A 26,222-nucleotide genomic window follows, 5' to 3' on the forward strand; every position below is an offset into this window, starting at 1 on the left:
TTGTGAATCTCACAAAGAATATAAATACCGTGAATTCAAGTCATGTTTCATAAGATGTGCTGTGACTTCTAATCCACAGCGATATATATGATGTAATTAATGGCATGAATGAGAAAGGTACATGAGTTTGAGTTCATTTGTATAGTGCATTTTCTCACACCACGATAATTTCAATTAAAATATTTTTTTTTAGGCCTGGGGTTTATAACAAATGTTGTTTATAATGACTGTCACTATAATTTGTTTGTTTTATGCTTATATTTTTCATTCCTGCTCTGTTTTAAAAACTGAACTAAAGTGGGTACTAAAATACATGTTTCTAGTGTTTCTTTATGTATGTGTATATATATATATATATATATATATATATATATATATATATATATATATATATATATATATATATATGTATATATATATATATATATATATATATATATATATATATATATACATACAGTGGGGAAAAAAATTATTTGATCCCCTGCTGATTTTGTATGTTTACCCACTGACAAAGAAATGATCAGTCTATAATTTTAATGGTAGGTTTATTTGATCAGTGAGAGACAGAATAATAACAAAAACTCCAGAAAAACGCATTTCCCAAAATGTATAAATTGATTTGCATTTTAATGAGTCAAATAAGTATTTGACCCCTTCACAAAACATGACTTCGGTGGCAAAACCCTTGTTGGCAATCACAGAGGTCAGACGTTTCTTGTAGTTCGTCATCAGGTTTCCACACATCTCAGGAGGGATTTTGTCCCACTCCTCTTTGCAGATCCTCTCCAAGTCATTAAGGTTTCTAGGCTGATGTTTGGCAACTCGAACCTTCAGCTCCCTCCACAGATTTTCTATAGGATTAAGGTCTGGAGATTGGCTAGGCCACTCCAGGACCTTAATGTGCTTCTTCTTGAGCCACTCCTTTATTGCCTTGGCCGTGTGTTTTGGGTCATTGTCATGCTGGAATACCCATCCACGACCCATTTTCAATGCCCTGGTTGGCTTCAATGCCCTGGCCCTGACGGTACATGGCCCTGTCCATCATCCCTTTGATGCAGTGCAGTTGTCCAGTCCCCTTAGCCAATTTGCCAATAATCGCACCAACTGTTGTCACCTTCTCACCAAGCTGCTTGGCGATGGTCTTGTAGTCCATTCCAGCCTTGTGTAGGTCTACAATCTTGTCCCTGACATCCTCGGACAGCTCTTTGGTCTTGGCCATGGTGGAGAGTTTGGAATCTGATTGATTTATTGTTTCTGTGGACAGGTTGTCTAATTTATATAAATTAGGGTTAGGGTTGTTTTTTTCCCCCAGGGAGCAGTAATGAGAATGGGCAATAATGAGAATAAATAAATACATCCATGCCTTCCGCTAAAGTCCAACTTTATATTATAAACGTGCAATGAAGGAAAATTTAAGCTTCTAGTATGTGATCATCCAGCCACCTGCTAATTTCATCATACTTCTCATGCTTTACTGTTACATCTATCTGTGCATTTCTATAACAGGTCTCAATGCACGAAACACTAAAACATTTTTTGAGAAAAATGAGGTACAACAAAAACAGGACACATAAATACTCTAGTCAAATAATTCAACACAATACATAACATTTATGAGCATGTAATAACTGTAGATCTGAGAATAAGGAGTGGTCTGGGCCAACAGTTCAGAGTCCAGATATTCACACACTGACAGAGAGAGAGAGAGAGAGAGAGAGAAAGAGAGAGAGAGAGAGAGAGAGAGAGAGAGAGAGACAGACAGAGGGTGTGTCTGCTGTTGCTGCAGTGCTGTAGTCCTGACACACCCCGGCACACACATGAACACATGCTGTCTGCATCACAATCCAGTCACACACTCTCCTATCCCACACCAATCATGACACACTTTAACATCTTTGATTTACATAAGTAATAAATAGTATGCTTGTAGTATGTCTGCATTTGCAGTATTCATAATATTTCGTAATATTTTTATCATAGTATTTTTTTAACACTACAAAAAATACTGTTGTAATGGTCACAAATTGTGTTATTCCTTAACTCTTTCCCTGCCACTGATGATACTTTCCATCCATTATTACACTGACAAGTTATTCTGGCAATCAGTGTTTTCAATGTTATATGGTAGGGGGCGCTGTTACGAATTTTCTGAAATATTATAGCACTTCCAAATCCAAAAACAAGTGAAAAAGAAGATCTGCGCAAACCAGAGGGAGTGAATAGAAGCTGTTTACTCACAAGTAAGGTAACATGATCACCAAACATTCGGCAGCATATGAATCAAAACAGCCTAGCATATGAAGTGGTATTTAACTGCACAAGATTTAGAGGTGTTGATAGACTCGGACTCTTCTGAATCTGATCTGGATGAAGTCTTTGATAAAATGCAATTTCCTTTTCTTTTTTTTTTATGGAATCATCAATCATGCAATCATCAGATAGCGTGGCTTTCTGTTAGTTTAACCAATAGCAGGTAAGGGGCGCGTTCAAGAAATCTGTTTGAAACAGTCATTATTTTTTACAATTTCATTTGGTGATGCTGTTGGTGTAGAAACTGTGCAATTCACTTTTTAAATAAATGATTATGTAAATCTTTGAAATGCACCCAAACAAGCTATAAATGAGGTTGTAAATATTTAATTCGGGTTAATCGGTAATCATTTCATACACGTTCAGTCTTTCACTTCTTCTAGCAGTATCAGTCCCTGGCTTCTGTCCAGATACTCTAGCATGTAGAAATGTCATCATCTGTCTGTGTAATGTGGGCTCAACCTCTGCAGTGTGTGGGAGTTTCCTTTGAACATCTCTCTCTGTCTGCCTCTCTCTCTCTCTCTCTGTATTACTAGGAAGCACAGTGTGTTCTGGAAAGGCCTCAATAAAACCTGCATGGTCTTTTTCTTTTATCTTCAATATAATAATGGAATAATTATTATATTGGTTATAACTTCACAGGCCATATAAAATGAGATGGCATCATAAAAATTGTAATAATTTTAATTATTATTTTTTTTTATTATTATTATTTTTTACAGTTGTCATATCTGTCCATTTTAATGATTCACTTCAGAACTGACTCAGTGCTTCATTTGCATCAGCACTCAGAAATGTTAATGTGCCATTTTGTGAATTAAAATGTTTTTTGTTTTTTTTGTATTTTATATTTTTTTCTCATTTTTTATTTCAATTTTAGCTAAAGATTTAGCTTCTTTTTTTGTAATTTTAAGTCAATATGTCTATTTTTATCAATTTAATTTCAATTTTAGTTTTAGTTCCTTAGTTAAACAATGAAATACTGCAAATACAACAAATAAATTCTGGTGTATATTGTTTTTGTTCATGGTCATATATTTAGATAAAAAACAGTAATAAATGCTATAAAATTGTCAAAATTCATAAAAAATCTAAACCATATTAACCAGCTCTAGCTACTGGAGACATAACCGTTTTATCCGACACCAGCTCGGCCATGGCTCATTGATTTAGCTGTGGGTGTCATGCAGCATTCCGTAGAGTATAAGTAAAACTCAATACAAAATGATTAGTTCAATATCCTGGCAAGGAATGGCTATCACAGGCTCATGTATAGATTTAGAAAACAAGATTTTTCTTAGAAAGAACATGGAACTCGATTGATGCATCACTACAAAGAAGCCACCTTCATTTCTAAAGGACCAAAGGGTCCACCGCAGCCTCTTTCAGTTTTGGGGGGTTACTCCTTTCAGTCTCTTCTTTAGCAGGTAAAATGCATACTCTACAGCAGGGATCCTCAAATCTTGACCATTCCTGCAGAGTTTAGCTCTAACCCTAATCAAACACACCTGAACATGCTAATCGGAGTCTTCAAGATCATTAGAAAATCACAGGTAGGTGAGTTTGATAAGGGTTGGAGCTAAACTCTGCGACAGATTGGACCTCCAGGGTAAGATTTGAGGAACCCTGCTCTACAGGGTTTAAGTGTGGAGATTGACTTGGCCAGTCTAAATTCTTCCACTTCTTGCCCCTGATGAACTCCTTTGTTGTTTTGGCACTATGTTTTGGGTCATTATCTTGCTGCATGATAAAGGATCTCCCAATCAGTTTGGTTCTGTAGACTTCTGAGTTAATTTTGCTGCTGCCATCATGTGTTACATCATTAATGAAGATTAATGAGCCTGTCCCAGAAGAAGCGATGAAAGCCCAAGCCATTACATTACTTGTGTAATATGTACTATAATGTACACCTGTGTACACTGTGTTTCAGATGAGCTTGTATGTTTGGGATCATGAGCAGATCCTTTCTTTCTCCAAACTTTAACCTTTCCATCACTTTGGTCCATAAAATCAGTCCATAAAACCTTGTCCCAGAATTTTTGAGGCTCGTCTCCTATTCTTCTTTCTAATGAGTGGTTTGCATCTTCTGGTGTAGCCTCTGTACTTTTGTTCATGAAGTCTTCTGCGAACAGTAGATCGATACCTTCACTCCTTCCCTCTGGAGGTTGTTGCTGATGTCACTAACAGTTGTTTTAGGGTCTTTCTTTACAGCTGTCACAATGTTTCTGTCATCAACTGCAGATGTTTTCCTTGATCTACCCATTTGAAATGTGTTACTTAGTACACCAGTGGTTTCTTTCTTCCTCAGGAGATTCCAAATGGTTGTACTTGCTATTGCCAGTGTTTGTGCAATGGTTTGATTGATTTCTCAGCTTCACAATTGCTCGTTTTTCACCCATAGACACCTCTCTGGTTTTCATGTTGGTTACACGTCTAACTAACTATAAATGCAGTCTGCACGGATCTGAAACTGAGCGCAGACATTCAGTGCTATTTATTGTTTGAATAATCAATTAATAGGACACACCAGGGCAACAAAACACACCTGTCAGTCACATGTTCCAATACTTTTGCTCACATGAAAAATGGGTGGGTTCAAACAAAAAGTGCTATCTTCTAAATTGTGTATCAGATCCAGATGAAATAAAAGCTGAAATGTTAATCTCTCATCTCATATTCATCTTTTGATGTCAAACCAAAATGTTTACAGTCTACAGCAAAAATAAAGGAATTAGCCTTACTGTTCCTATACTTTTGGAGTGCACTGTATATATATATTTATATTATAAATAAAATATACTATTAATGCTTAAATTGTTAATAATTATTAATAATATAACAAAATATTATTTTATGATATCAGATCACCACAATGACATTTTTACTTTATGCCTAATTAAGTTTTGATTATTTTTTTATTAAAATTATGTAATTAAAATTTTAAACACATTTATCATATAATAACAGATTTATAGAAAAAAAGGAGTGATCTTTTGAGGAATCTTTTGATTTGGACCTCTGTGCAACCAGAATCCCCTGCAGCATGCACTAGCAACAAATTAAATTGTCTTCAGAAAATGTAAAAGTCTTAATTCAAGTCCACACATGTTAAGCGATGAAACCTTGAGAACTTGTCTTTGTGCTAAATGTATTGAGACTATATAAATGTTGGTGTTGCAGCTCTTTGAGAACATCTTGTTCATTGAAACATGATTAGTCTGGATTCATGTAAACCAGTATATAAGACAAGTACAAGCCATGATCTGTATGCAGCTACCCACTTAATCCATATAACAAGCAAAACATGTAACAAAATTACTGGAGATTATGCAGTTATCCAGTCAGGAATGTTCCCTTTGCAGCAACAAAAGAGTCGGATGAGCACATACACTGATTGTTTTACACACACATGTCGTTGTTTGTCTTTATAATGGGAGTTGTCTGCAGGGAGGCGAGTGAGTGCAGCGTTTTAAGCCAAAGAAAAAAGCTGTCAATTGACACTGCACACACACACTATCGCAGCGTGCTCAGATAACAACGCATGCATGAAGAGAGCTGGGTGTGTGATGTATCTGTCCTCATTCCTGACACTCTTCAGTGTGGAGTGCAGACAGAGCAGGACTGCAGAATGAAACGGCGTCCTGTGTCACGCTTTCTGATGATAAAGCGTTAGCACATTCAAATTTCATCAAGCATGGAGAATGAAAATAAAGGTGTAGGTGTTCACATCCCACTGCCCAAACAGAATCAGACCACCTTTTCTTTAAAAAGTGATTTATTCTTATTTATATGATACTGCATATTAGAATAGCTTCTGAAGGATCATGTGAAACTGAAGTCTAATAATGGCTGCTGAAAATTCAGCTTTGCCAGCACAAGAACGCATTTTTTACAACACTTTTGATCCCACTATTTGACTGGGACATGGAGGCTGAAGGTAAAATTTTCCCTCGAGTATCTTGATGTTTCCTAAGGGTTGTGACTCTTTCAAATCCATTATTACTTAAAAAACACATTTTTTAATAAAGTGCACTGATGAATCTGGTACAAAAATTAACATGCCACAATGTTTATAAAAGTCACATTATTGTGCCAGTTGAACCAGTGACTGGGTGAGCAAGTAGTACAGGCGAATGTATACTAAAGCCAGTATTTCTCTCAATGTTTGAGGCATCAAACAGCTGTTGAGAACATTATTGTACGCAGATGCACTGCCATAAGACGTGATTCCATGTTACATGATCTTGGGCAAATCCTTACTGTAAATGCTTTGAGGAAATCCTCATAAAGGCCAAACCGTGGGAGAGAAGCCTACAAAGTTAGTTCACACTGATAACTGTAGAACAACAAAACAGAAAAACAACTGACAACTCTTGAGTACCACAGAGTAGTGACAGACTATTTGGTTATTTTGAGATTACTGGCATTAGGGTGAATGACACACAAAAGATGCCATGATAAAAAAATAAAATAAAATAGCGTTTAAAAATGAACTTTTTATATTCCCATTGAATTCATATGGTTAAAAGCAAAGTTTATGTAATGACTCTTAAGATGTCATGTGGTGTAACCATCAAGTAAAAAGTAATAACATATTTTAAATGAGTGTACACTTTATTTTCAGTGTACTCATATTCACTTTTTAAGGTAAAACTTTTTTTTTTCATGCATAATTAATTCATAATTATCATTGCATTCTGGGGAATTGCACCACATGACATTTTACAAACTCAATGTAAAATGGATATCTGGTCATAAAAAGATCAAATTATTTGATATTTTAAGACTTATTGACCATGACGCAGTCTCTTTATGATGTATTTCCTACTTTATGCTTTTGTCTGCAGGTTGGTTGCACCACATGACTGATTAAAAGTTTTTTTGTTGTAGATATCTTTTAATATTAAGAATACTGAAGCACAGTTTTGTGAAAGTATAATATTTTACAGAAATGTAGGGTGGCTGAGAGAGCTCAACGCGCTGCAACTTCAGAAAACACATGCACATAGAAAAAGCATCAGCAAATCAAGAAAACATCTTTATCAATTTGACAGCAGGTGGTGCAAATGCTCACAACATAAACAAATAAAGAAATGCACTGCAAATGCTCACAACATAAACAAATAAAGAAACGCACTGCAAATGCTCACAACACAACCAAATAAAGAATTGTATTTGCGGCGCGTTTCTTTGTTTGGTTGTGTTGTGAGTATTTGCTGTTCGTTTCTTTATTTTTTGTGTTGTGAGCATTTGCAGCACGTGTGTTGTCAAATTGATGAAGTTGTTTTCTTAATTTGCAGGTGTTTTTTTTCTATTTGCAATGCATTTATTTATTTGGTTGTGTTGTGTGCATTTGCAGCGCGTATGTTGTCAAATTGACAAAGTTGTTTTCATAATTTGGAGGTGTTTTTCTATTTGCAGCGCGTTGAGCTCTCTCGGCCACCGTAGAAATGTGACCTGAGAAATTTGCATCAAAGATTGCAGTAGGTTACACAACCTGTTGCTTCTTGGAACATAAATTATATAAACTCTTGGATTTTTTTTTTTTAATATAACAACATATGATCATATATTTTGGTTTTAATCCAAAAAACAATCTTTTATGTATATTAGTCTGCATCGGTCATTTAAACGCCCGCATCGTCAACCACTACCAAAGAGAACCAGGTTAGTCAGTCTACAACATGCCATGACAGTTCAACCGAACCTGAACCTGAGCAATCCGATCCAAACTCCAACAAACTGGACCACATGCAATATTCAGCCTCTGCGCTGAATGACACCAGCAGTAGAGCTCACAAGTTCTGATTTACATCAATCTAAATTAAAAGCTCGCAATCGAAACATCTCCTACTGCCTTCCTGTTGCACTGTCAGATGAAACCGGAGCCCTTTCGAGCAATGCACCACTACACATAAACCATGCCTGGTAAACACCACACCATCTGCACTCAGCCAAACCTCCCATCTCACTCATCAACCCCAAACAAGATCAAACCCAACAGCTTCAGCCCTTTTACAGTGTCTCAAAGTGGAACTTACTGATTCTACATATATCCCATCCTCCATTCCAATGTTTTCCCCGCAGTCCTGAACGATCCTGGTAATCAATGATCTAGAGTTTGGAATCGGCCACTCCGGAGGTGCATTAAAGCTGAAAACATATGTCCTTGTTAACTTTGAGATACTACGATTATGTAAAAAGGAAGTTGGGACGCTCCCGGACGCAGTCCAGAAGCATTACTGTACCCTACGCTCCACACAAATCCACTTTATCATCAATACGGATGCGGGACGTTAGCACTGTTAGCCATTCCCAGCTGTCACCCTCTGCTCCAACCGGCTCCGCATACTTTCTCGGATGGGATGGCACTTACCATATTTGTAGGCACTAGTGGTCTCTCTCCTGGCTGAGTGTAATCATGATCTGGTTGACCGAAATAGCAGCGGGCCCCTCCGTGTGTCAGGCCTCCCCGACTGGAATCTGTCCTGTGCGAGTCTTATTGTCATCCTGCTTATCAGCTCTTTTTACGCACCCCCCTCCTGTCCCCTCCGCTGCACAAATACCCCGGCACAGGCGGCCAGATTCAGCACAACTCAAACCGCCGCTACTGTTAGGAGCCAGTCAGCCATGCTGGAGTACAGCAGCCCAGCTTAAGGGGGATTTGGGGGCATTTCCCCAGGTATTATGAGCGCTTGCGGTGTTGCCCTGATCCTGGCTCTGCCAATCAGCACCTCGATGCCTCTGAACTAGACTGGACTAGTTTGCCCCTGTCTTTTATCTCTCTCTCTCTCTTGCTCGCAGTGCTCTAGGAGGTTGCAGCAGTCTCTGCCCGCATCAGCAACATTACACCACCAGCACCAGCCAACCCTCCTCGCCACACACACACACACACACACACACATTCCTACCCTCGTGCCCTTCCAGTCGCCCATCCCATTAATTAAATCAATGCCACCGACAGTAATTCACTGTGGAAATTTGAAATAGCCTCATCTATTTCACAGTTTGAGACTAGATATTTCATCACACTGTCAAAAAAGAAACATCTTTGAAGACAATGTAACTTAAATGGGTGCCAAAATTTGATGTATTTGAAGTGTAATTTGCGCACCGGTAATGTCACCAAACTGAATTGATCCTTTGTTAAGTCCCGCCTTATAATGTTACTGACCAATCCTATCTTGGCAACTGTTGCTGCCATATTATCAGAAAATATTTTGCTGTTCAGTGTAATTCTATGGATCTGTGTGCTGGGATAGTTTAAAAAGCAGTTTTATGGTAAAATATTGTTGCTGAGTCACACTGACACAAGGTCCTGTGTATTTGTATTAGTAATGTATTTGGATACAAGTGGATTTCAAAGCATTAGATACAAAATATAAAACCAAGCAGCATTTGCAAATAAATGACCCTAGAAATTTTCTTAGAGACTCTAGAGTTTTCTAACTACACCTTTCAATAGTTTTTAACAGGTCAGTTTTCATGAATGTATGAAATACGTTCCACTCAAGTTTATCATATTAAAACTAACTAACTAACTAACATTTTTAGTTTGACAACCAAAAAGTGACCCAGACATTTGTGTTGACTTTGAAGAATGTAATTATTGTTTTATATTTTGGAACATAAACTTTAGTGTGATTTTTTTATTTTCTTTGAAAAGTGTTTGTATTATATTTCTTTAAAATAAATGTTACATTCTTTGATATGTTGTTATATAATGCACACACATTTACACATTTTTAATTGTGGATTTTAAAAGTGTCCAAATATTTATTTTGTGGACACTTTAAGTGTTATATTTTCATTTTCCATATCTTTGAATGTTAAAGTGTATGCTGTGAATTAAACTGCACTTCTGTTCAACATTTTTAGAAAAAAGGTACAAAGCTGTCACTGGAGCAAGTAACTAAGGTACAAAAGCCAAAAGGTATACCTTTGTACTTTATTTACCCATAAAGGTGGAAATATTAGGCTAAATACTAAATACTGTAAAGGTTAAAGGAATATATTAGTGCTTTAAAAATACACATTAATACCGAAAGTGTACATATTACCTCATTGACAGTTCTGTACCATTTTCTTCTGAGAGTGAAAAGTGTGGGATCAGCAATTTAAATAAATAAATAATAATAATAATTTTATTCAGCAAGGGTACATTAAATTGATCAAAAGTGAGAGTAAAGATATTGATAATGTTACAAATGTTTGTTATTTCAAAATAAATGTTCCTTCAAACTTTCTATTCATTAGCAAATCTGTAAAGTAAAAATACAATGGTTATAATGTGCAAAATAACTTACAGTAATTATCAGTCCAAATTAGAATAATACTTAATCATTTTACCACTTAAGCACAATTTACTCAAACTCAAAAACAATCATTTCTATGGAGTGTTCTGTGTTTCCTGAACTTTCGCCGCCCCAAACTAACACCATTGATTGAGTCAGTGTTCCTGTGTCAGGTGGACTGGATTCTCACACAAACACAGCCATGTTTTGATAGATCAACAGAGCCACAGTGTCGCCTCTTGGTAGCATTCTCATTATATTTGTCTCTGCAAGTAAGCTTCATAGGAAAACGTATTTTCACAAATATGAACAAATGACATTCAAACAATCAGAAGCGCAAAATGAGTGATAAACAGAGACTTGTCCTGATTGGTCAATAGCCCACAAACCAGAGACCAGTATCAAATCATCAAATCAATGGTCATAGACAGATGCTCATGTTTGTGTTTACTGAACACTGACCTCAAAAAACACGTGTTTAAATACAGTGGGATGCAAGTTGAGGATCTATACGTCTCCTCAGTAGAGCAGTGTTGCCATAGCAACCCAACCCTTACTGCAGAGGGGACGTGAGCCCTACAATGAAATTCTCCTTCACACAAACACACAGTATGAGAAGACGTGATCCGCCACACCAGCTTATATATATTTCTGTATAAACGTAACCAATCATGTCTGAACTCTGAAAACATGAGTGTGCGGTTATGTGTGCATCTACATCTGCTAAGATTCATCTCTTACGCTCTGTCTCTTTGAAGGAGCACTTCCTGTCAAGACTTCTCTCTTTCCACTCCTTCCATTTAGACAATTAGTGGTAAATGTTTAGAAAGAAGGCTTTATCAATCTGGGCAATCAGTTGTGTGCCTCAGTAAGGACACTCTGTCACCTTCAGTCCCATCACAGTGACCCTTGGTGTGGGGGGGGTTGTATGACACATCATTTGACGCACAGCAGCCACAATAGCCCTTTTTTTTTTTCGAAAAAATCCCACGTGTTAACTAAATCTTGAAATATCTCGATTCTCAAATATGTGTAAATAGATGCATTTTCCACCTTTATAGATTATGTTGATCTATAATGGGCGATGGTCAAAGTAGCCTAATAATGTAGTCTATTAACTATGCATAAAAACTGTTTACTTAAGTAACAGGATATGTCACGCCATGAAATATTTTTAGTACAACTGACTTTGTATTTAATGTGAATTTAATAAAAAACATTGTAAGTTAGGCTAAAATCATAACACTTTCATTGTACAGTAAAAGACAGCAAAGAACATTTACATAATCAAAAAAATAAAAAAAAAATGATCTGACTTCAGTCTAGAGTTTAAGCACTCTCAAAAAGAGTTTACACTGTGAAATAAGGATTTTACTAACAAATTTGTACACACATCTGCACTTTGTCGTTTCTAACGAGTGAATTCGCCAGAAAGAGGTCTTCAGTTAGCGAGCGAGTGAAGAAAACATTGGCATTTTAGCGATGACTCATCTGAACGCCTCTGATTGGTCAATGCATTCATAAGCTCAACAGAATCGTGTGTGATTGGTAATAATGCAGCGCAGAAAAAACGTGTCTGTCTCTGGCTCAGCGCCAGCCAGCGAAAGCAGATTTGAATTTAGCAGCTGATGATATGAATATTAGTAATTACCTACATACTGAACGAAATTGCCATGGGAGGGTGTTGGAATTTTCCTATTTTAGGACTGAAAGTGTGTAACAAGGTTAAAAAATTAAAATAGTTACACAAATGTCCTCTACATAGTACTGAAAATAAATAAGGAGAGCATAACAAAATGTTTCCAAAATCCTTTAACCCTTGTGCTGTGCCTAATTTGGCTAATCCTTTACCTAATTTGGTGTTCCAGGTCAAAAATGACCATTTAAAAATTGTTTGTAAATATTTAGTCTAGGTATTATCACCAAATATGGATACTTATATATAATAATTTCTGACTGGAAACACAAGAAGTGTTAGGAACACCACAAGTTGGGGAAAAATTACTAAATGATTTAGTTTTTTTGGGAAGTTGGTAACACTTTAGCATAGGGACCAAATCTGAATATTAACTAGTTGCTTATTAGCATGCCTATTATTAACATATTTGCTGTTTATATAAACAATAAGGTACTCGAGGTTGTGCTGTGTCGTGAATAAATCACGGCTGAAGGGTGTTGTTAGGCATGACGTGAAGCTCATATCAGTTTAGCATTCAACGGCCCGTAGTATAATAGTACTTATAGGCTCCTACAGGGCCGTTGAGTGCTTGTATCTGATTGGCTGATGAACGTTCTAAGGTGTGCAGTTATTTTCAGGGAAATGCACAGCGAACATAGTTCCAGGCAGCTCTTGAGCTCATAACATGTCCATATCACTTCGCCAAATGATTTCAGTTATTTCAAAGGTCCTTACAGCCTAAATCAGCAAAAGAACCAAAACCCACAACTACACTGGCCAAATAAATATAGTTAACAATAGATAGAACAATAAAAATCATGTCCATGTTTTTGCCACAAAATTACGTTTTATTGTGTACGGAAAGCATATACTCTATCTCTCCCGCTCTCTCTATACCTCACAGATGCACATACAGTTCACACACGTTAACATACGCGCAGAGGCGGACTAAGTACACAACTCCATTACTTGAGTGAAAGTACAGATGCTCGTCAAATATTACTCCATTGCAAGTAAAAGTTGTAGGGTTTTACTTAAGTTAAAGTACAGAAGTACTTGTTTTAAAAGTACTTAAGTACCAAAAGTAAATTTCCTTTTTTATGTCAATGCACTGTTTTATAATGTTGTACGTAATACTCGCAATACCTCTGAAGCAACTTACAATACATTACACCTACTGAATAAAATGACTAGCTTGTAGTATCTTTGGAATAAAGAGCTTTTAGAATGTTAAAAACCTATGGGGAAAAAAAAAAATGTGTAGCCATTCATCCACATTTGAACAGAGTGAAATCCTGTAAATACAGAGTGATAAGGAAGATCAAAAAATCAAACCTGCTTTAAAACCCAGCAACACAACTGTAGCTGTATAACTTTATAACAGCAACACTGCTTTAACAAAAAAGCAAAACAAGACAGCAAGACTTATTTGACATCAAAACAAAAAATTTAAAACTTCCGTCTAATTGCTCTTGTAGTATTTTGATGCCACACAAAGAACTGTCTTTGCAGTGCTGCTTCAAGTCCAACACCTATACTGTGTTTTATTAGGGGACGCACAACAGTTGTTCTGTGGCTTTATAGGCAATCTTTTCACTTACACAATTTAGCAAAATCAGACAATATTGTTTCTAATATATACCACATTATTAACTTTTTATTATTGAATTGTTGTTAATAAATATCACATTTACAACTGGTCAGTGTTCAAAAAAGGGAAATGTAGCTTAGAAATTGCTTCATGTAGCCTACAAGAGTGATCACATAAACTGTGTGAAAAAAAGAAAGTCACGTTTTGGAGAAGAAGAAAAAAAATCACCATCTGACTTTCAAAGCTGCTACATAGTAACGACTTTCTACTTCGAGGACCTTGATAGAAATGTAGTGGAGTGAAAGGCACAATATTTGGCTTTCAAATGTAGTGAGTCCAGCTGCCTCTGTGGCCGAGCTCCTGTGCAAACTTCTAGATATGTATGACACAAACTCATGATTCTGTGAGATGTGTTCTGAATACACAGTGTACATCTGGACTAAAGCTCTAATGGATCTCCAGAGAACCGAACAACAGCACAAACACACACACTCACACACCCAGAAGACCACTGTTTGCCACACCGCCAAGAGTCAGAGTTATAATAATTAACAGAATATTTGATTTACTATACCTACAGTTCATAAATATACAGGAAATCGCATATAAATGTCTACAGGTAAAAGTTCTAAAAATGTTTCCCACATCCTACAAGTGACCTTTCCTAGTGTTTGTGTTGAGGATTATCACAAATGTTTATTTTTATTTTTTATTCTACATTTAAATGTTCACATTGTGTATAATTCATAATCTAATTGTATAGAGATTGAACTCACAAAGTATAATTTCTAGCCAATTAAATATTTAAATTCTTATCATGGCTTTTAAGATTGTATTAATTTCCATTATTTTGCAGGCATGGAAATCATCTTACTAATAATTCCCTGTCCATTCTCAACTGTATTTGTCATTAAAAAAATTAAAGTCACCTTTTTTTTGTAGAGAGAGAGAAAATAGCATATATGCTCCTTTATTCAAAGTCAGAATATGTAAAATCTAATAAATATGGATTATTTCACAGATAGAACATTGAGCAAAATTCACTAGTGACAGATACACTAGCACTCAAAAGTTAGGGGTTGGTCATTTTGTTTAATAGAAACTAATCTTTTTATTCAGCAAGGATACATAAAATGTATCAAGAGTGACAGTAAATGTGTATAATGTTATAAAAGATTTAAAATTAATTATGTTCAATTGAACCTTCAATTCATCAAAGAATCTATAAAATATATCATGGTTTCCACAAAAATATTAACCAGCACAACAATTTTTTACATCGATAATAATAGAAATGTTTCTTGAGAATCAAATCAGCATATTTGAAATGATTTCCGAAGGATCATGTGAAAAGATGGAGCAACTAAAAATGTAAATCTTCCATCACAGTGAAAAAACAATTAAATAAAGCTTTGCAGCATTACTTTTAGTAGCTGACCTGTCAGACTGGAGCTTGCGATTAACCAGTTATCCAGCTTTCCAGTTTTGTGAGTATTTCGCATCAGGCCTCAGAGAACAAACTGCTGAGACTTTGTGACGTACGTCCTGAACCATGAGCTGATCACACAATCATCATCACCTCGCTGTTGTACAGTGCCACTCTTTGCTCATTTGAAGCCCATTAGGACTGATTATCATTACTGAAACATCCCTGTCCTGACTGGCTTGCGGCACAGTATAAGAGGACGACGCCGTTTGAGGCACAAAAGCTCATTAACTCCAGCTCAGGAGACGGCAGGCGTCCCAGCAGATCTGGCCTGGACTAATGAACAGCAGTCAGCTCATATTAGCCAGCGGTCTGAACACAGCCGTCCACCAGCACCTGACACAATATAAAGCATTGCATTATTCATACTGAGTGTATGAACTCCATATGGCTCAGACCATTTCACAATGCCTTCTTTCACACACCTTAGTTTAGCTTTATCAGTGTTAGCCGGAATTCAGCTGTCTATACAAAATCCAAATCTGGAATTCTTGATTCTGATTGGTCAACTGTAGCGTAATTGTAGATGATGATAAACTAATATAAGAAGATGATGATAGTATATATATATATATATATATATATATATATATATATATATATATATATATATATATATATATATATATATATATAAGGTGACACTTATACTCTTATCTCTCACCACTGCTGCATTTATTTGAGGAAAAACACAGGAAAATAGCAATATTACAGTAAAAACAGTAATACTGTGAAATACTAAAATGTGTTTTCTATTTTCATATATATTAAAATTGAAAATTAAATTTTCAGCATCTTTACCCCAGTCTTCAGTGTCACATGATCCTTCATATTAGAAATCATTCTAATATGCTGATTGCATGACCAGAATATATATAGAATATATTATTATCAGAGTAATTATATCTTTTGTAGCATTATAATATTTTTATTGTCACTTTTCATCCATTATATATACACACACACACATATACATATATATATATATATACATATACATATATATATATATATATACATATACATATATATATATATATACATATATATATATATATATATATATGATGTCAGGTGGTCAGAATGGGCAACAACACTTCATCCCCGCTGACCCTCAACACTGGTGCTCCTCAGGGCTGCGTCCTCAGCCCACTCCTGTACTCCCTGTACACACACGACTGTACAGCAACACACAGCTCCAACGTCATCGTCAAATTTGCTGACGACACAACGGTGATAGGCCTGATCACTGACAACGATGAGACGGCCTACAGAGAGGAGGTGAGAACCCTGACTAAATGGTGTCAAGAGAACCACCTCTCACTCAACATCGACAAGACCAAGGAGCTGGTGGTGGACTTCAGGAGACAGAGCAGAGAACACACACCCATCACCATCGACATGACACCTGTGGAGCGAGTAAACAGCTTCAAATTCCTCGGTGTTCACATCACTGAGGATCTCACATGGTCCGCTCACACAGATGCAGTGCTGAAGAAGACACACCAACGCCTCTTCTTCCTGAGACGGCTGAGGAAGCTTGGAATGAACCCCAGCATCCTCAGATCATTCTACACCTGCACTGTGGAGAGCATCCTGACAGGCTGCATCACCGCCTGGTTTGGAAACAGCACTGCTGGCAACCGCAAAGCTCTGCAAAGGGTCGTGCGAACTGCCCGTCACATTGTTGGAGGTGAGCTTCCCTCCCTCCAGGACATCTACACCAGGCGGTGTATAAAGAAAGCCCGGAGGATCATCAGTGACTCCAGCCACCCGTCCCACAGACTGCTCTCTCTGCTGCCCTCAGGAAGACGTCTCCGCAGCATCCGATCCCGCACTAGCCGACTGAGGGATAGCTTTTTTCCTCAGGCTATCAGGCTAATGAACAGTCAAAACTAATATACCTACAGCATAATCCCACTTTACAGTATACGCACTGCACTTTAATCCCATACAGTTCAAACTGGACTACCAGTACACTACTGCACAAATACAACAATCTTTTTGCCAGCACCGGATACCATCCAATGCACATCCATGACATTTGCACATCCGGTTTATATATAATCTGCTGCATCTTCGCATATTACTGTGTGTATATAACGTAGAATGTGTACTACATACTGTGTATAATGTGTATCGGTAACTGTATGTCTGTCTAATAGTACACTGTGTGTACTGAGTATATGTATGTGTATATTACACATTGTCATCTGTATAAGTCTGTACGTATGTATGGTAATGTCTATATGTAAATTGTTTTTGCAGTGTCTGGAGCACGCTCTCAAGAATTTCACTCACGAAGGCACACGTGCTGTGGTGATGTGACAATAAAAGTGATTTGATTTTGATTTTGATTTGATATATATATATATATATATATATACATACATATAGTGTATATATATATATACTATATATATATATATATATATATATATATATATATATATATATATATATATATATATATATATTAAAATAAATAAATTATTATGCAAGCTGATATTCTGGTCGTATTTGTTCATTTTGCACAAAACTTTTTTTTTCATAACATTAAAAATATCTGAACATTAATATTAAATTGGATATCAATTATATATAAAAACATATAACAATTTGTATATTGTATATTGTGCCTCATCTAGTCAAGGGCACAAAAAGAGCCACCTCAAAAAAAAAAAAAAAATACAAAAATGTCCCTGAAAGTCCAAACTCTCTTGATGATAAAGCTTCGGGGGGGATTCCTGTTTTTTCACTAATACTGTATATTCAAATGCACTTACTGCTAAATTCTTAAACTGGTGTGGTTCAATAGTGCATATAATTAACTCTGAAGACCCGCTGATCTGTTTCCTCAGACGCCACTTCTGTCTCATTGATCCAAATGCAAGCACTGAAGTGTATTACATTTATTTTGCGTTGCCTCCGGAATAAAACAAAGACTGACATTCAGCATGCATTTCAACAGAAATGTGTAATTTCAGATACTGTAAACATGAACCCTCAGGACATCTAAGAGCAAAAATATAATAAATTGGGCATCAAAGGCAAAGCAGTGTATGTGTGGTAAAGAAGTCACCCGTGTTCTCACAGATGGGCATCTCACGGTCCCAGCTGCCCCCTCTGCACCCAATCACAGCCTCCATTTTTCACACGCCACCGGTCAGAGACACACACACACACGCTCTTGTCCAGCCTGCAATTCATCAGGCGGTATCCATTTCAACATTTCTTCTCCAACATTTCTTCTGTTCAGAGTAGATAAAAGGCTTAAAATCACTGCAGAAGGGCCCATCATGCATTGGTGTGTAGCTCAAGGACAAAGACAGCATGTACACACAGTATTTTCATCAGGACACGGTGATGCCCATAGCAGTGCTTTATCAAGACAACCTGGACACTCTCGGGACACCAGTCAGGTAGAAATATTTCTGCACTCTCTGTACATTGCAGCTTTCACCTATCACACACACTTTCTGACTGGCAGCGGATATTAATTAGACCAGCCGCTCTGTTCCCTCTTACGTCAATCTGAGCTCCCCCACAGCAGGAGTGATGACTTCACTGCCTTAGCATGGGGAGGAAAACCCTGCTGAAAAGATTAGCTTCAACCAGCAGGAATGTCCATGCTGATCCAACATTTATTACTATTATTATATTTTTATTTTACAAGGTTAGTCTCTTGAGATTGAAGTCCTTTTTTTAAGAGAGACCTGGGCTGAAATGTCAGCATAAAACATTCAGGGTTCCCACTCTTTTTGACCACAGAATTAAAATTGCTTTTCCTGTTCAAATTTACTGGATAAGGATTTAATAAGAATTCTTTCTTTCTTTCTTTCTTTCACAAAAGTTTGGGGTCAGTAAGATTTATTTTGAAAGAAAGGGACGCAAAAATGGGATAGGCCAAGGGTGTCAAACTCAGTTCCTGGAGGGCCACAGCCCCACCACAGTATAGATATAACCCTAATTAAACACATCTGTGTTTAATTAGGGTTATATCTACACTAATCATTTAGGTCTAATCAATTAGGATTATATGTATACTAATCTAATCATTTAGGCTTATTTGAAAACTACATGGTATGTGTGTTGGAGCAGGGTTGGAACTAGGGCTGCAGCTCTCCAGGAACTGAGTTGACACCACTGGGATAGGCCTATAAATCTCAAATTAGTCGTTTTTAATTAAAGGAATCAGTTATTTAGAATAAGACATTTGGGCTGTTACCAGGCAAATTAAATCAGTATCAACAAAATTCACCTGAAGTGGCATTTAAACGTATTTACACACTGTTTAATGCAGGACATGAATGCATTCAACAAAGGCAAAAATAATGTTTTTATATATAAGACATAATTTCAAATGAGTATTCAACATTTTATATCTAAAAAAAATCAAAAGATACTTTAAATGCGAAATTAAAACCGCCAGTTGGTGTCACCAAGTCACTGTTAATAAGTGAGTCATTGCGATTGAAGCAAATAATTTAAACAGTTGATTCATTCAGGAACGAAACTCTGTTATGTTGCTCGGAGACACAAAACTGTGCTGTGGCTGTGTTTGGGATTATTTTTATTGTCGAAATAGAGCAAAAACAGGCAATATGGTATCTAAAACGCAAGTCTCTTAATTAATTTCTTGCTTATTGAACTGTTGTAAAAAAAAATCTATTTGTAATCATGCTGATTTTTGGAGAAAAATGGCACTCTTCGTGTGATATTGATTTACTGTATGAAATTATATAAATATACATTTTCTGCACCTATATCGTCAATTTTGTGATCGTTTTAAATGCATTTTAACAGACTGAATCACGCGGTGAAAGAACATGCTCTAAATGCGAGTGCGCACTAGTCTAATCTTCTAGACTTCACACACGGTAGGAGTGTTTTGTTTGTTTTTTGGCTAAATACTGATAATGTCAAATCGTTAAAACAACAATTCCGCAATGCCTGCGCCTCCTGAGCGCCCTCCAGTGCCAGCTCCTCGACAGCACCCTCCAGTGCCAGCTCCTCGCAAGCACTCTGCCCGCCTTTCCAGGGCCCGTTCCTCCAGTGCCCGCCTCTCCAGGGCCAGTTCCTCCAGTGCCCGCCTCTCCAGAGCCCGTTCCTCCAGTGCCCGCGCTTCCAGAGCATCCCCAAGAGTCCGTGCTTCCAGAGCGCCCCCAAGTGCCCGCTCCTTCAGAATGCCAGCCAGATCAAGCCCCTACTTCCCCCCAAGGAATTTTTTTTGGGGGGTAGTAGGGCTCCTACCAAAGAGACCGGGGCAGGGGCTGGGGCCGCAGTCTCAGAGGCGGTCCTGCCATGGCCTCCCAAGTCCCCTAACCCGCCATGGCCGCCCAAGCTCCTAGATCCGCCATGGCCGCCAAAGCTCCTAGACCCGCCATGGCCTCCCGAGTTCCCTGACCCGCCATGGCCTCCCGAGTCCCCTGACCCGCCATGGCCTCCCTCGTCCCCGGACCCACCATGGCCTCCCTCGTCCCCTGACCCGCCATGGATCCCGGAACGGGCACCGCCTTGGAGGCCGTCTGTCGTCGTGTCTCCTGGTCCCTGGAGGCCTCCAGAGCCACCCCTTGGATGTTGCAAGGCGCGGGACGCGCCTTCCGGGAGGGGGGAGTAAATGTCAGTCCTGTCTTCCTGTGTCTTGTGTTTCCCCTCCTCTCGTGCCCATATTTGGTCAGTTCCCGTTCCTGTCCTCATTTTGCTTATCAGTTTATTAGTCCCCAGCCGTGTGTCATTTATTATCTAGTATACTCCTCTGTTTATAAGTCCTGTGTTCCCTGAGTCTGGTGTCAGCTGTTATACATCATTTCTTGTGTTCTGTGTCTCCTGCGACTCCTATGTTCTAGTGATTGGATTAATAAATGTTGTTATTTGAAGAGTTCCTTGCCTCCCCGTTTTCTTGCTCCAGAGAAACGTAACAAACTGAAATAAAATAAACTTTAACAGAAATAAAATAAAATACTGTATATATATAAAAAAATATTTTATATTAGATGGGATAATAGTTGCCAAGAAAATGTAATTTTCATTTAGTTTAAACTGATACACTAAAACAAACAAATTACTAAAAATTAATAAAATATAGATAAAAAAATAAAATGGATTGAAATGAAAAAACTAAGTACAAAAACTTTATAATTAAAATGAAAACAGAAAATATACAAATAAAAACTATTATTATTAAAACTAAAAAATGTCAATAATACTTTAAAAAATCTACATCACTGTTTATAATAATTGTAATGGTTTTGCAATTCCAATTATATGTATGTATATGTATACAGGGGACGACAATTGGGACAACATCAAACTGTCAATATAAAAGTCATAATTGTAAAGAAATGTTGGGGGAAAAATCAACATTTTATATATTATAAAAAAGGTGTAAAATAAAATGTAATAAAACATAATAGACATATGCATATTCAACAAGTCACCTCTGTGTCATCATTTGGGACTCTGTCTCTGTCTCTATCACACTGGTCTCCAGCTGAAGTAATGAGCTGTAACAGACAAAGCCTGTGCCAGAAGTGCCACCTCAAGACCTAATCACTGTTTACATACAACACACACCAGCAACCCTTCATTTCATGTAGATAAAGACAGATTACGCACTGTCGTGTGTTTGTGTCGGCACTGGGAAATGAATCGTGATTCATTTTACTGCATGTTCTATTTTACGCTGTATCAGCTGATTTAAAATGTGATTTAAATGTGAACCTAGAAGAGCTTCACGTCTCTCTTTCTCTCACTCTGTTTTATAATCTCTCTCTCTTCCATTTCAGGCTTAACCCCATTTTTATTTCCTGTATTGCTTCCTTCAGCTTTCTGTCTCTTTGTATCTCAGCTTCTCTGTCTTTGTCGTTCTCTCACTCATTTAAATCAAGGGGGCAAGGTTTGGCTGGTTAGCATAGTCCCTTGCTGGTGAATACTGTAACTACACCATTATGGGGGTAAAAAAATCTTTCTCTATTGACACTTTTACAGACATCCAAAAGTAGAAACTTGTTTCATATAAATAGTGAGCATTTAAAGATACTATAGTAGATGTTTCACGAGCAACTGAAGATTGATGTGTCTGTCTGTATATGTCAGGATGTGACAAAACAATGTCAGGATGTGCATTATGCACTATTATTATTACTGTAGAATATCCTGATCTCCAGAGAAGCAGGAAGAGAGTTAGATGGGATAATTCAAACTTCTTCAAAACAGAATAAAATATTTCTATTATTTACCTTTATTATTTTCAAAGGTAAGAAAAATGATATGTAAAATAATAAAATTATAATCAAATTATATTATACAGTATATTCACCATTTGTATTACTCTTCTTGCAGCATTTCTCACAGTTAGTGGACAACCAAACCCACTATAATTTTACAAATGTTTCTGTTTTTGTGTCACGGAATGTAGTTTTTAGGCGAGAATATAGTCTAGTTGTTTAGACTTCAAATATGTGGTTTGTTAATAAAGAGATTGTTTATTTGAAACTTTGCGTCAACGTTTTCGTGGGTGTGAGCTCCAGTGTATCAGCGGCCGTTCAGCGCTTGTGAACCCGCCGAGAGCAGCTTTACCTCAGCCAGATCTTCTGCAAATTTGCTCTATAGTGTCTGTAGTGGTTAAACATGATATACAATTAATCTTGGATATATCGAACGGGCAATCTTTTGTGTCATTAATTATTATTTGTTCCATAACAAATAGTTTTGGCTGAGGGCAAAGTTTGAATAACTTATTATTTTTACTTAACGTTAATGCAGTATCAGAGTGCTGCTATTTATTAAATATCAGTATTGGATCCGAGTCCAGTGTCGAGTCCTAGTTTTTAATCAATTGAGTTTAAGTGGGAGATGTTTAGTAATGTCTTTTCATATTACTTTTATGTTGTTACTTTTTTATTTTATATTACACATGACATGGATTCGACTGTACTCTGAAAAATTTCCGCGTCCAAAATATCCAAGTCCGAGTCAGAGTCCACCTGAGTTCACCTGAGTCTGTCCAAGTTCATTCCCAATTGCAGTCCGAGTCTGAGTCCCGAGTCCAAGTACTACAACTCTGTTAAATATTACTGTTCAATAAATAATATTTTATACATATATGAATAATACTATAATAGTAGTATTTAATAACAGTATTTGGCATTGTGAAATACCAAATTGCGTTAGTAACGGCAATTTTGGTTACATTGTTCCGCTATTAGATGGCGACAATATACTATTTTTATGATTGAGGTAAAAGAAAAGACTTTTGTATTGAAAGGGACTCGAACAAGGTTGTAGAAAACATAATTTTTACTTTCAGTAACACCTCGCAAGTCACAGCCAACAAATACACTGAGCAGTGCTGTCATCGGAAATCACCCTTAACAGATGAAAGAATAGTATGACAAAGATATCGCTTTCCTCAGCGGACATTCAAATATGAGCTTGAGCTGTAGAATGAATGCTATCAGATTCAGGTAATCACGCTCGCTGAGTCAATCTCTCTCTCATAATACTGTACTATACATAATACACCGCTTTTAATACAGTAATACAATAAGCTTTCAATGAAGTAACTCAACGTTCCTTTGTTACTAGCTCTAAAGTGATGTTTTTGAATTAGTAACGGAGGCTTGGGCTCAGCTGTTAAACTGTTAACTTGAGATTTGAACCCATGGCAGAAGGAAGTAGTTCTGCACACAAAACGTTTTTTTAAGACACTTCATGGTTGTTTCTTATTTATTTATACATGCAGTCAAACTGTTTTATATGGAATATCACATTCATAGCCATGCCATATTAAAAACCCACTATTTTCCAATTTCGTTGTATGGAAAATAGCAGCAAGAACATCTTTCAAAATATCTCCTTTTGTATTCAGGATTTTAATTTTGGAGTGAAATATTTAATGACCTTTCCAACACCAATTACAGATTGAATGAAAGGATTAGAGAGAAAAAAAAATAAAAAGAATCAGTATCTGGTGACAAAATGTCCCATCAGCTCCAGGGGGGAAAGAGGAGAGGGGACAGAGGTCCTGAGGGAGCCCGGTGCTCTCTCCTCAAACAATGCAAGCAAAGAAGGGTGGAGACTGTGAAAAATGAGGTTGGCTCTTAATAAGTGACGGGGGATTAATGAAGCAGCTTGGCATGTTTGCTCAAAAAGATGGGGGTGATGATGCTGCTGGTGGCAGCATGTGTTCATGTGTATATATCTGGGGTCCAAACCCCATCCCCCTTTAAAACATGTGCAGTTTGTAATGCATGGCAGGAAGCAATATTGAACTCAACCCACCCACATTAAAAAAGATAAAGAGGTAAAGACAGGGGGGGTGGAAGAAAACGAGACGGGGTGGGGTAAAGGACACTCCAACTAAAATTAATTAACAGCTAGGGGTTAATGTTTTTGTGCTGGTGGCAAAATCTACTGATTCAAATAAGCACTTGCTCAATTGCAAATACATTTGTATAATTTTGATTTGCTCCTCAGTTTGTAAAAGCAAATAAAAACTGTAAAGCAGTGTTTACACGGGGCAGGGTTTTTTTAAAACTCAAATTATACATAGAGAGTCATAGCATTCAGTAGTAGAAATGTAATTTGTTTTTAAATTATTAATTTCATAGCCAGATTTTTATTATAAAATTAAACAATATGTTTATATATACACATATATATAATTTATAAATGTTAGCAAAATGCTAGCAAATAAATGATAACATTTTTGAATAATTTCAAAATTACCAAATTAATAAATCAAATCATATTGGAAATTATTGAAATTATAAAAAATGTGTATTAAAATAAATTACGCTTATATATGGTATTTACCTATAGATTTTTCCTAGTTTTCTTCCCACTTCATAAGTATACTAACTTTTCTTGTAATATATTCTAGTGTAACGTATTCAAAAAATCTATAATTCACAAAAGGTTGAAATCTGAAGTGAAAAAAATGCACACAACTATTAAGTTTTTATAAACTGAGGGACTAAGTTAAAATGATCTTCTGCGGTAATCAACAGTATGTCACAATTTATATTGAACCTGGATAGGCTTGATGTAAATGCAGACAGTTGTTGTAAAATATATACACTGATTATTATTACATTTACATAATTTACTCTTCACCTGCCAACCAGAACACAAGACATGAAGTACAGAGCAACACTAATGTCATTCAAACAAACATGTACATTACACTACACTCTTAAAAATAAGAGGAGGTTTCACAATACCATAGAAGAACCACTTTTCTTCTATAAAGAACCTTTTGTGCAATGGAGAGGTTTCGTGAATGTTAAAGGTTCGGTAACACTTTATTTTAGGGTCTCTTAAGTAGTTGCTTATTAGCATGCATATTACTAGAATATTTAGTTAATAGTCAAAAAGCGTTCCCTATTCTAGTGTTACCAAAGGTTCTTCATAAAACCATAAATGCCAATAAAGAATCTTTATGTTTAAGAGTGTATTATTCGTCTACTTGCCTGAAGGGAGAAGTGTCTCAAGTTGTTTCTGTAAGGTGGGCTTTAAATGCACAATGAACTCAAACGTGACTATCACACGAACGGGCAGTCATCCAGCTGCCTAAGTGTTTGTTTTCATTCGTTCAAGGAGAGGACGAAAGCAAAGGGCTGCCAGCAGCCAGGAGGCATCAGACTAGAGTATGGATTTTTCCTTTTTGGTTTGCCTGCGTGCCGTAAACGTGCATTGAGTACGACACCCGATACACTGGCAAAAGCATACGCACATAAACTCCTCATCATCTCCAGTAATGTCAGCGTCCCAGGACAGGTACAAACCTGACACGCATGAGGACAGGGTGTCCCTGTGTCTTGCTAACTACACGGACAGCAGCTGAAATATAGCAGT

General features: G+C 36.9%; 1 protein-coding gene across 7 annotated transcripts in view; it reads right to left on the reverse strand.

Annotated features, from left to right (window-relative positions):
* LOC306858033 (ankyrin-3-like) overlaps nt 1–26,222 on the reverse strand; it is a 178,891-nt gene that overhangs the window by 70,140 nt on the left and 82,529 nt on the right. For 4 of the 7 annotated variants that reach the window (XM_079398383.1, XM_079398387.1, XM_079398382.1 and 1 more), the window contains exon 1: nt 8,355–8,652. The exons of the other annotated variants lie outside the window; for them this stretch is intronic. In XM_079398383.1, coding sequence (XP_079254509.1) covers nt 8,355–8,381 — 27 coding nt within the window. In that variant the 5' untranslated portion in view covers nt 8,382–8,652. Of the gene's footprint in view, nt 1–8,354; nt 8,653–26,222 lie in introns of those variants that run through there. 7 annotated transcript variants of the gene reach the window in all.

The sequence above is a fragment of the Barbus barbus genome, assembly GCF_936440315.1.
Source record: "Barbus barbus genome assembly, chromosome: 38".
Taxonomy (NCBI): Eukaryota; Metazoa; Chordata; class Actinopteri; order Cypriniformes; family Cyprinidae; genus Barbus; species Barbus barbus.